This window comes from Crinia signifera, chromosome 6 (genome assembly GCF_055691185.1).
Source record: "Crinia signifera chromosome 6, ASM5569118v1, whole genome shotgun sequence".
NCBI lineage: Eukaryota > Metazoa > Chordata > Amphibia > Anura > Myobatrachidae > Crinia > Crinia signifera.
The window spans coordinates 44,917,342-44,930,054 of record NC_139222.1 but is presented as its reverse complement, the minus strand read 5'-3'; the positions used below and the strand labels follow the sequence as shown (position 1 = coordinate 44,930,054).

The 12,713-nt window shown below is 41.5% G+C and overlaps 1 protein-coding gene across 2 annotated transcripts in view; it reads right to left on the bottom strand.

Moving 5' to 3' along the window:
* Nucleotides 1–11,273, bottom strand: part of DRGX (dorsal root ganglia homeobox) — a 52,754-nt gene extending 41,481 nt beyond the window's left edge. The window contains exons 1-4 of one of the 2 annotated variants that reach the window (XM_083145371.1): nt 10,806–11,273; nt 10,027–10,076; nt 6,851–6,951; nt 4,831–4,932 (exon numbers count right to left, since the gene is read on the bottom strand). In XM_083145371.1, the coding sequence (XP_083001497.1) occupies nt 4,831–4,932; nt 6,851–6,951; nt 10,027–10,060 (237 nt within the window). In that variant the 5' untranslated portion in view covers nt 10,061–10,076; nt 10,806–11,273. Of the gene's footprint in view, nt 1–4,830; nt 4,933–6,850; nt 6,952–10,026; nt 10,141–10,805 lie in introns of those variants that run through there. The other variant, XM_083145372.1, reaches the window with a different exon arrangement.
* Nucleotides 11,274–12,713: the final 1,440 nt, after the last annotated feature.

Sequence of the window (12,713 nt, the reverse complement as noted above, 5' to 3'; positions counted from 1 at the left end):
ACCTTGCTGAATTTTTCAACACAACATCCACATTACATATTTCTTTCTGAATAGTGCCTTTATACTATTCAACATATTTTCCTATGCATTTTCTCTAGGACATCTGCCAAAAGTGGCAGATTTAACTGCAACTATTTTTTTGAACATGGTATGTGCAGCCAGAGGCGTAACAGGGCTCCGGTGCACCCTGTGTAGGCACCAAACAGTAAGTGCATGATGTCATACATAGGGGTGGGGCCGATAGCACTAGATTGTCCTGAAGCTATGATTGACTGTAGTAATACTGGCTACCCTTCCAGACACCCTACTAGAGAGAAGACTGGATGGTGAGGAGGCAGTGTGTGATGACACCATTCATGCATCCCTAGTTATAGTCTGTGCAGCATATTCCATCATTCACTGAGGGGCACATCTTAAACCTCCAATGGGTGTGGTTTGTGATGTGTAGTGTGGACAATGGTGGAATGCCCATAATGGCAGTACAATGCAACCACAAAATCACAACAAATTAACCTTGCACTCCTATAAGTAGTGTACAGGAAAATTATAATCATTGTTCTACCATAGTTCTAAATAACGCATGCACCAGAACATCAAGGTAGCACATCCTTCCGAATTATATTGTTAAAGAAATAATTCTGTCAATGCTTAATTAAGCATACATTAATGGAGATGCTCTGAGCACAAAAACACTGTGGATGCCTTACCGGTTTACTTGTGTACAAGATGCAGTAGAATAATCACTGTAACATATGCAGCTGCAGCTGATCAATTAAACATAAGAAAATTATTGTTTTCCTAGTAAACAAAACTATAATAAATGTGCTCAAGTGCATATACCATGTAATAAACCACCAGATGTTTAAACTATGTATTTAAAAATGTCACACAATGCTTTTGAGGTTGATAGAACATATGTTTAGGTTTCATCTAGAACAAGGAACATCAGCTAAGGAACTGTTGCAGAACTGAATGCAGGTAAGAAATACTGTTGAAAAGGCAAACTTATCTGATTCCAGAACCAACTACATAACCTTACAAACCTTTCCTATCCAATTACATCCCCACTGCAAAGTCCTTTTTTCTCTTTCTGAATTTTCATCCTCCTGACCCCGTGCCAACATTGCTGGGTCACAGCCCACCAAGAACCTTTGGAACCTGGAGGACTATTATGCAATAGGTAGCACTTATACTTGTGTATCAATGCCAATTTCCTAAAGATTGTAAGATTGCATGCAGGGCCCTCCTACCATTTTCACTGTTTGTAACTACCCAGTTTGTTTTATCACTGTTTCCAATTGTAAAACGGAACTTGCTGCACTATGTAAAAAATGTTTTAATAAATAAATAAATATTGCTTCGAGGAACTAAACATTCTTCTCTATGACTGGACTGCCCATATCAATACAAAGCTTTCGTCATCATCATCATCAGTACACACAGTGGCAGCTCATAGCTTTTGGGGGAGGGGCTGTTGCTGGCAGCAGCCGTCGCGGGGGTACCGCGATGCAAGCACCCCCCCTGCCACTGCCGCCACCGCCACCACTCCTCCTGATTCCTGCAGCGTTCCCGGTGCCTGTGCTGTGAGGACAAGCACCGGGACTGGCGCATGCGCAGTTCATACCTCTATACTGCTTATGCGGCCAGCTTCTATAGGCTGCTACTCTATGACTGGATTGCCCATATCAATACAAAGCTGTCGTCACCATCATCATCAGTACACACAGTGGTGGCTCGTACCTTTTGAGGGGAGGGGGCTGCTGCTGGCAGCAGCCGTCGTGGGGGTACCGTGATGCAGGCACCCGCCCTGCCACTGCCACTGCTGCCACCACTCCTCCTGATTCCCACAGCGTTCCCGGTACCTGTGCTGTGCTGACAGACACAGGGACTGGCGCATGCGCAATACATACCTCTATACTGCTTATGCAGCCAGCTTCTATGGGCTGCTTCAGCAACAGCCCATAGATTAGGAATCATGGTCCTGGTGCCTGTATAATACAAATGACAGGCACTGGGAATGGTGTGTGCACAGTACCGATGTAGGTACTGTGCATGCGCAAACTTCGAATTTCGCTCGGCAGCCAATAGAGAGGCATCCCGGAAGGAGGGAACACCTCCCAATGGGACTGTCTTGGTAACTGGCAGGTCGAGCTTCCAATAGGAAGTCACTGCTAGTCACTGTGAAGCCAATGCAGTCTCACAGACTGCATCTGGCTTCACTACAGTGGGGGATTTTATCTAGGGGGGGGGGCTGCAGCCCTGCAGGCTATAGGTAAAAACCGCCACTGAGTACACACATGAAGCAGATTTTACCTGAATAAGATACATCTGAAAAGTAGCATGAGTAAGCACTTCTCTGAATACCCCACAACCCCACCGACATGCCCACGCTAAACTTAGCTTATGTGCGATAGCCCCGATACAAAGCAGTTATGACCCTTAGGACTAACGTAAGTGGAGATGCAAGGCAATTGCCCTTTGCATCATCCACCAATGTAGGTTCTGATGCAAAGGCAGTGCAAGGAAGTAAGGTACAATCCACCAATGTAATTGCCTTCTTGCCTGCATCAGGATATAAATCACAGGTATTTCTTTTGACCCGTGTGAAGAATTGTCATTGTTCTCCCAGGTATTACAATCATTTACTCTTCCATCATTACAAACTGAACGCCATTAGAGCACACCACTTTGAAAATCATGCAGCCATCAATATCACTGCCCCGGATTTTGCATGGCTATGATTCACATGAGTGTTAGTATAGGAAGCAGACCAGTGCTAATAAAGTGTTTTGCAGTCTGGCCTACAATTTACACTGTAACTTATGTGAAAGGTAGACATGTGCAGTAATAACTGAAATCAAAAATTGAAGGTATATAAAATATGTAAGGAGAACATTGAATAATATGCACCTTCAGAAAACAATTTTGTGATCGTTCTGACAAATTTTAATCATTTGAAGCAGCGATGAAATAGCATAAAAGTGAATAAAGTGCAAACACAGGGATTACATGTATGTGTTCACGGATCGTACAGCAGGCTACAGTGTAAACTACGGTTTTCATCAGCAATATGTCATGAAAGAAAACCTGCAAAGCCAGATTTCCCAACATCTTAGCCTGACCCATATTCTACAGTACATAGCGTACTAGCAGAGGGGTCAATTTCTCGATTCAAAACAATTTCTCGATTCAAACAACATTATAATAAGTATCAAACTAAGTATAAACTACGAAGAAAAGATTTAAGCATTTGGGTTGAATTTTCCTTTTTTTTTAGAAACTGAAGGAGCATTAATAAAATGTAGTAAACGTGTCATATTTAGGTCTGTTTGTAAATGTTTCTATAGTAGAGGTCACAACCAGTGGCAGAAAGCGAGTTCTGGGGAGCAGTGTCATCACTGGGGGGCTTGCAGGGGTTGCCAGCCACACCTGCATATCACCCACCAAGGGGAGACTCCTCTTCACATACACGAACAATGGGGCAGATGTATTAAGCCTTAACAAGAGATAAATGCAAGGGTGATAAAGAGAGATTAAAGTCCAGCCAATCACCTGCTAACATGCCTGTGTTTCAAAAAAGTCAGTAAGGAGCTGATTGGCTGGACATTTATCTCTTGTTATAAACCATGCATTTATCTCTTGTTTACGGCTTAATACATCTGCCCCGATGTTACAGTACAGCGCGTGGCTCCTGTCGCAGTGTAGAAGCTAGCACAGCGCACCAGACAGTCTCCAGGGGCAGCGTGCATCTCAAGGGCCAACTGGAGCGTAAAATGGGGGTTTGGGTTTCATGACCATGCTCCTTTTTTTACCAGCACACACCTCTGGCATGCAGGCCATATACAGTACATATACCCCTCCACACCAGGGGCCTTATTCTGATCGGTGCGGCCGGATCCGAATATGCGGCCAGGACCGTGCGTGCGAAACCCCGCCTTCCATACGGATCGCCAACTCCGTCCGTACGCGGTAAGAAGCTGGCCGAACGGACCGCACGTGTATTTTTCACGGAATACGCCTCCTCCATCTCAGGGAACCTCCCCCATCATTCGATGGTCGCAGACCATCGAATGCAGGACCGAGTGCTCCACCAGCTCCCGCAACCTCAGACCACACGGGCATTTCTCCGTGCAAAAGCAGGGATCTGGGCGGGCAGCTGACATCCGGCAATGTCATATGTCCGCCCCCTACACGTGCGTCACGGCCGCATTACAATACGTACGCCCAGCGTTTGCATGGGAACGCCCATGAAACGCGGGGCGTATGCATATGGTAATGAGCCCAAATAGCCCATCACGCCCCTCTCCACCCCCTGTTCGGAGTGTTCACATTTCATGCGGGATTTGGCCGTACGCCCCGCTCGCACATGCGCAGAGACGCCTCTGCACATGCGCAGACACAAAACATCAGCGGACCGACCGCACGCGGACATTACCGCACCAACCAGAATAAGGGCCCAGGTGACAAATAAGGTAGGGACGCCACTGCTGGGGAGTAAAACTCCTGCTAAAAACACAGAATGCTGACACGTACCACAACCTGTCAAAATATAAACTGTGACATACAGTACAACTTGGGGGTTGTTCATTAGCAAATTATTTTAATTGATCAGTAACAACCAATATCTAATTGGTTGCTTTGGGTCAATAAAAAAAATCATATATGATACAAAGTAAAAGGAGAGCATATTATTTTTATGAAGAAATTCAACTAAGTAAGCTGAATGATTCCTGTTTCCATAAATAAATAAATGAGTACATCAAAGCCATACCCTGCTACAGTACAACCATTCACTCTATGTAGTCAATGCTAGCACTTCAGGCTCCTTACCTGTACCCTGGCTTCAGTTAGATTAATCTTCATGGCGAGTTCTTCTCTGGTAAACACATCAGGATAGTGAGTTTGAGCGAACACAGCTTCTAATGCTTCCAGCTGGAGAGAAACAGACAGGTATCAGCAGGGTGAACTTCTCATGGCTAATTACAAGGAGATTTAAAAGCAAAACAAAGCGGGTGTTATTGGTAGGGAAGATGCCAGGCACAAAGGGTGGGTTATAACAAGGATCATAAAACCTATTGAATTTTTCTTGATTACTCTGGCTGCAATATACTGTATTGCTGTAGCTCAGGTACTGGTACAAGGAAGAAAATCGTGTGTGTGTGTGTGTGTGTTTGTATGTTGTATTTTTTATTTAATGTACGTTCTTTTAGAAAAATAGAAAATAATTGGACATTTTTTTCAGCCCAGCAATATGTTAATATAACAGTCAATTTATGTTTATGGACCAGCTGAAACATTCTCTCTGAAACATGGCCACACACTTAAGGGCATTGTTACAAACGTGAGTGTGTTTCAGCACTCAACATTAAGAAAGCAATTATGAAACATATAAATAGCATATAAAAAGGTACTCTTTACTTAGAAGGGCGCCCACGATTTTGATCGTGGGCATCGTTAGTAAAAAATCTCGGGCATCTCGGGCATTGAATGCACTAAAAAATCGGGTGCGATCAACCGACGAGATGCCCGAGATTTCCCATAGGGAACAATGTTAAATGTCTCAATTGACCCAATTTTCCTGTTCAATGCCTCAATTGACCCGATTTTTCCATAGGAAACAATGTTAAATGGGCCACAGAGGCCAAATAGGCACCCTGAAGTGTATAATGGCCACCCGAATTGTTAACGCCACCCCACGATCAACGTCAACCCGATGCGTGGCGAGCGCAGCGGGCCCGCGAGGGGCGGCGGTACGCGTCCTACGACCTTTTCATACCCCCACTATCCACGTCGGCGTGGAGTTGAGAATAGAAAGTGTGGCGAGCGCAGCGAGCCACCGAGCCCCGCGAGGGTACGCGGACAGCTGTGAAGCCCGCGAGGGGACGCGGATACCTGTGAAGGGAGGGATCCACGTCCCCCCCATGTCAGGATTTCGGCGGTCGGGATTCCGACCGCCGGGATCCCGACCGCCGGGATTACGTATCGGATCCCTCGGGACACTTGCCCAGGGTTGGTGGTCCAGGACCAACTCAAAATATTTATGGTTAATTATTTATGGGCAAAACCAGTGCTGGTGGCTGCCAACCATAAAAGTGTTGTATAAACAGAAGCAAATCCTGCCCTTTACCACAACTGACCATGAAGGTGCCCATACACATTACAATTATTGTATACAATATTGTATACAATATCGCATCTCATCGCATCTCGGTTTTGCGATGAAATGAGATGATATACTTTTTGTACTAGATCTCATCTCATCGCAAAAACCGAGATGCGATGAGATGTGATATTGTATACAATATATATAATGTAGTGTATGGGCACCTTAAGGATCGCATATAAACCCAATCCACTTAAAGTTATATTTCTACTGCTAGGGCTAGGGTACTAGATACCCTAGATACTCTGGGGTGCCATTATTCAAAAAAGATTGAATGGGAGAACCAATGAATGAGTATTCTGTTACCTTAGACTTGTTACTCAAATAGCCTCAACCCATTGCATTTAATTAATGTTTGTTCTTTAAAAAAAATACTTTTCTACTCTGTACTTTATTTATCATCCTGTTACTGCTTTCAGACATGTTATGTAAGTGCCACCTACTGTAGATAAGAAGTGGCAGCTTTAGTCATATAGAGGAATAAGGATGGTGGGAGTTATAGTACTATAAGTACTACAATATAAAAAGGTTCACTTCATCATATAGAGGACTAAATTGGAAGGTGCGAAAATGAGAAATGGGGAGGAAAATACTGTGCAGCTCGGATTGTCATTTTAAAGGCAAGTCCAGTAGTTACATTCGGTCGTCCCATAAGTAGGGGTCGGTATTTTTGCCCGGCTCCTGTACCTGTTGTAAAGTGAAAGTAGTCCGGTTTCTCCGTTGCTTTCTACGCAGAAATCCATCATCAAACTCGGCAGCGGAGTGGGCCCCGAAGGGGGGAGACCCTACTGGAAAATGAAATCAGTGATAGTTTAGGCAACGCTCTAAATCGCAGCCGCTGACAAACTGCCAAAAACAGCGGACACGCTAAAAAATCGCAGCAGTTCCATGACCCCCATAACACATCGCAGCAGTTCCATGACCCCCATAACACATCGCAGCAGTTCCATGACCCCCATAACACATCGCAGCAGTTCCATGACCCCCATAACACATCGCAGCAGTTCCATGACCCCCATAACACATCGCAGCAGTTCCATGACCCCCACTGTCTCCTGAGAAAGCCGAAGCTTCTAAACATTTGTACTTGGCAATTGTGTCCCTGAAGTCTCCATATATTGACAGGTGTAACTTGTACTATTATATTTGGCGATATATATTTATGCAATCAGACACAGATATGTCCGGCCAATAAATGGTATTATTCATTCTAACCAAATCATGGTTTTTCATACATTTGCCAGGGCTTCCAAATAGATATATATGCTTACACACAATACACAGATTCTAACATCTTTAGGCAAATAAAGTTAAACACATTATTGAACAATGTCAGTTCTAACCAACTACATGAGCAGAAGCATACTGATATATGTAAGGGTCTTCTGATGTACAAAAAAGGAAATAGGAGAAAAAAGTTCTATAGAGCAACGACAAAAAGCATCCCAGTTGTCCGAAGTCCACTTTGTACATGACAAAGGTGTAAAGCAAAAAACAGCTAAACAAGTATGTCACTGTCAGAAAAGCTAAGCTCACAGACTTGTGTATGTATGTATGTATGTATGTATGTATGTATGTATGTATGTATGTATGTATGTATGTGTGTATGTACAGTATGTATGTACTGTATTTATGTATGTATGTAGAGTATCTATTAATCTATAAAATGACTGATCGATCGATGATACAAAATTGAAAAGCTTGTATAGATAGACATAGATGGATAGATAGATAAATAGATAGATAGATAGATAGATAGATAGATAGATAGATAGATAGAACACACACATTATCTAATTGTCATAATGGATGCTTCATTATTGTGGACGGAAAGAAAGAACGTTTTGTGTATTCAACGCTGATTTTTTTCCCTTCAACTTTTTGACAGGACCCGAATAAGTAATAAATAAATAAAAATGTGAGCAGTAGGAAATAATTAATTTTTCATTGGTAAAAAAGGTAGTTTCCAATCGATTACAATATTTACATATGGGTAATAAATAAAGACAGATTACCATTAAAATACTTGTAATATTGTTTCACTAGAAAACTGTAAATCTGAGGCTAACGAGCGCTTCTCTTACATAATATATATGCATTTATACACGAATATCCAAATGGTATCATAACCCCTGCGGGTAAACTGTACTTTATGGTAAGTAACTACAATGGCAACTGATCAGTACAGAGATAAGGATCGTAACTGGTTATTTTTGTTGTTGTTTTGGGGGGTTTATTTAAAAAAAAAACTGAATAATTCATCTGAAAAAGTGCCTTCAGTTGGGTGTCCCCTACTTATGTGGGAATTGCTTGCCCGGGGCATGACAAGATCCAGAAATTGTTCCAAAATACAGAATCAGATAAAAAAGATTTAGTATTTAATTAAAGGCGGTAATTGATTGTATTTATTAATTAGCAGCTTGGTTTATTTCCCATGTTTGCACCTGAGGCAGAAGTGGATGCTGTTATTTTAAGTGACAAATTTAACTGTTTCAGGACAAAAAAAGGGACAACAATCACCTAGTGCTTGTGTCCTACTCCTTCTGCTGCTGCGTCTACTGACCCTCAGGCACTAAAAGGGTTGTAAAATCTTTTTTAATGTTTTTTTTTTTCCACAGGATGTTTGTAAAACAACATGAAAGATTGATGCGTTGGGAAAGCCGGTGCTAGAGCTGTGTGGTTGGGACCCAGCCCTGGACAGAGAACATCTGTGCCGCTAGAGCTATCTCCTCTGCCCTTAGGCTGCAGTGAGCAGGTGGGAGAGACAGGCTTTGCCCTGCACTAGTCCCATTTACCTCCCCCAGCCTTTTACTAACATGAATGGGAGACTTTCTAGGTTTGCTTAATATTTTATGCAACATTAGCGAGCCCCTCTTAATACTGTAGTTGGGGGGAAGCTTTGCTCTGTTAAATGGATAAAAAGCTTTAAAATACTATATATATTTGCAGAATGTATGATACATTATTGGGGCAGTTACACTAGATGCAATTATATAGATCAGAGTGTGGTAATTAGTCACAGCAGTGCTGAGGATATTTTGTGTTTATTATTATTATTATTATTATTATTATTATTATTATTATTATTATTATTACAACAAGTATAACCATAATTGCAACGTTATATTACTGTTTACACAATTCAGGGAAGTTCAGGATTCTCTTTTAATTGTATTAAGATTTTTTTTTTTTTTTTAATCTTGCGCATAGATCCGTTTGAATACTGATTTTCCTATGATATTGCTGCACATAATAAATTTATGCTTAGGAAAAACAAAACACCTCCATACATTCCATTTTACTTTTGAAAACGGAAATGACATTAACTTCACAATTCAAAATAAACTTTGCAACAAAAATCAGTATTTGGACAAATATTGAGCCATACATTGTCATATATATAAATACATAAATAAATATATATATATATATATATATATATATATATATATATATATATATATATATATAGCTCACTCCCACGGCGGCACTCCAAGGACGAAATAAAGAGTCGACACACACTGTATGTGTTCAACGTTTCAGTGCTGTGCACTTTTATCAAGAACACAGCACTGAAACGTTGAACACATACAGTGTGTGTCGACTCTTTATTTCGTCCTTGGAGTGCCGCCGTGGGAGTGAGCTATGGATACCTGACTTCAGGTTTTTTCTGGAAGGCACCAGGCAAGATAAAGCACAAAGCACTTTGGAGTGCCGGCCAGACGCCCGGTATATATATATATATATATATATATATATATATATATATATATATATATATATATATATATATATATATATATATATATAGCCATAAATATATTTGTAGATGTGAAATGTGATAGTGCAATAGAGGTGCTCACCTTCCAGTTGCGGGGGGCAGTGGAAGTAAAACATTTGCCCGGAATTGATCCTGTAAAGCAAAACAAGTGGATAATGTTACAGTACATAAAAGAAGCGTCTTGTGTATATGTACAGGATGATGAGTCACAGAACTATGATTGATTGACAGATAGATAGAGATAGATAGATAGATAGATAGATAGATGATAGATAGATAGATAGATAGATAGATAGATAGATAGATAGATAGATAGATAGATAGATAGATTAGATAGATAGATTCCTGTACTTTTCAAAATAATCCTCACATGTGCATAGAAAGCAAAACAAGATTAAAGACTGTTTGCAGTTATCACAAATCTGGTACCATGGTATATCAGTACTCGTGCACATGGTATGTCAGTACTCGTGCACACACTATTTCAAAGTGTCTGTTCAATAAATAAATCCCAAACCCCAATCAGCTGGTTCGCAATTCAAATGCAAAGTCTAATCCGATACAACTCCATATGAAAAAAGTGATACCTGTGACCAGTACACATTTACAGAAAACCTTCCATAACTTGTAGTTGCCTACTAAATGATATTTAATGCACAAAAGTGGCATTCTAATACATTAGATGTGTAAGTATATGAAATGCGATAAACAAACATAACTATTAGATACTGAATATATATATCTACTGTATCTATCTATCTATCTATCTATCTATCTATCTATCTATCTATCTATCTATCTATCTATCTATCTATGCTGTAAGTTACTGCACGTTATAACGTCTCAGAGCTGCTGACTTACTTGAATTTAGACGCCTATCCTCTAGCAGTTCCTTTACTTTCTGCGGAAAGTAGGAGTCGGTAGGAAAACGATGATGTGTATTCAGAACTAATAAAAGACAGGCTGATGATGCGGTAGGAGGGCGGTTATGAGATAGGGATGTTGTGAGTTTGACCAGAGATCACACAAAGCAGACCTTGCAGTCAAAAAGAACAGGGACAGCACTGTGACTTAGTTGGAGAAGATGAATATAAGACCAATGAATCAATGACGGAGGGCTACTGTAGTTACATAACAGTGTAAGGAGAGGGAGAGATGGGCAATAGGGAGTGAGATGAAGCAGGGAGCTATCCGCCTCCTCCCGGTGCTGAGGAGAGTGCCTGTGCTGCTTGTCTGCGGCTGGGTGATGCTGGCCTCGCCTCTCAGTACTTGCCTTTATAATATCAGGCATAATTGGCCCTAATCGGATTATTAGCTGCGCTGTGTGCAGCCAGTAACATGGATAGGTCTGCTGGGTTCCACTAATGAGTCACGGGGTGGGTGCATCACCTCTCAGCACACAGGAGCAGCCCTATAAATGCCTTCCTCCTCCTCTACCCATGGCAGAGCTGCGAGCAGCTCCCACAATGCTTAAAGGTGGCTTCCCCAATGTATAAACCTGATGTATGTCTGATGCATGCACACGATAGCGTTTATCCAGAAATCACAGGTTAATGGCTTACGATGGCCAGTTTTAGTGATTCCCATCGCTGATGCATGCTACTGTATATAGGGATTGTTTTTTGAGTGATCAGAAATATAACAAGTAACCCTGAATGAGGATGCTGTAGGCATCGCTTACAAGACCTGATTCAAGAGCCTGATAATAAGTTTTACATCGGTACAATAGTAGCTGTAAAAATAAATAAAAATATAAATAAATACATGTATGGATGAATCTGAGATGAAAAAGTGTGAGTGTCCTGCTTCTAGCCTCCCAGATAAATGTCATAGAAGCTGGTTCCCAGGTGAATGTGACTTGCTGCTCCCAGTGTGTGTGTGTGTGTAGCCTCCTCCCTCTCCCTGGCACAGATTGCCAGTGGTGCCCTGAGGATCCGAGCTGTTGGCATGGAGCTGGCAATCAGCCCTCTAATTGTCAGCATGGATGGCTTTTAGGGGGCTCTTTACGCAGAGCTACGCTTTGCAAGCGGTAGAAGAGACAAAGTTTGATTTTGTTCTCAGCATGGGGTAACTGGATTTATGGCCTCTTTCCCCTGTAAATAATATGCAGCGGGACCCCAGCAATTACTTTTTAAAATGCATCAGAGACGGAGAAAGATGAAGGGAGGGGAGCGATGGATGGAGATGCATCCTCTAAAGTATCCAAGCCTGAAACATAGTCAGAGGCTAGTGATTGGATCAGATCACATAAACAGCAAAAAAAGAGAAGAAAAAAATACACAGCATAATGGTACCTAATTGGTTCTGTAATAGCATTACACAAGGATAATAGCCTGTTATGGCCCTCTGAACTATTAAGAGCTTCCCTGGCGCATTGCCTTGATGATATTAAAGGGGAAATCTAATGATATTTTGGTTATTAAATGCTTGTAATTAATTTATGCACCACTGAAAATAAAGTTTGCCTGATGACCCACTCAAGATACATCAGGAGATCTAAAGTCAGACAGCTGTTGATAGGTTGCTGTTGTCTGCTTGGTGTCTAGACTGTTATTTTTGGGGTCAAAGCAAGAGGAGAGTTAATATTTGATACACATTGAAATGTTCCATGTAGAATGTGGTGTAAGACTAGGGTGCATGTCACGCTAATTATTATGTTCTGATCAACTGCTTGTGACGCCTTTTATACCTAATCACATTGATGCTTTTGTTTGCAGCCAGCCCTCTGGTAGAATAAGAGGTTAAAACATCTGTGGATGGATTTAAAAA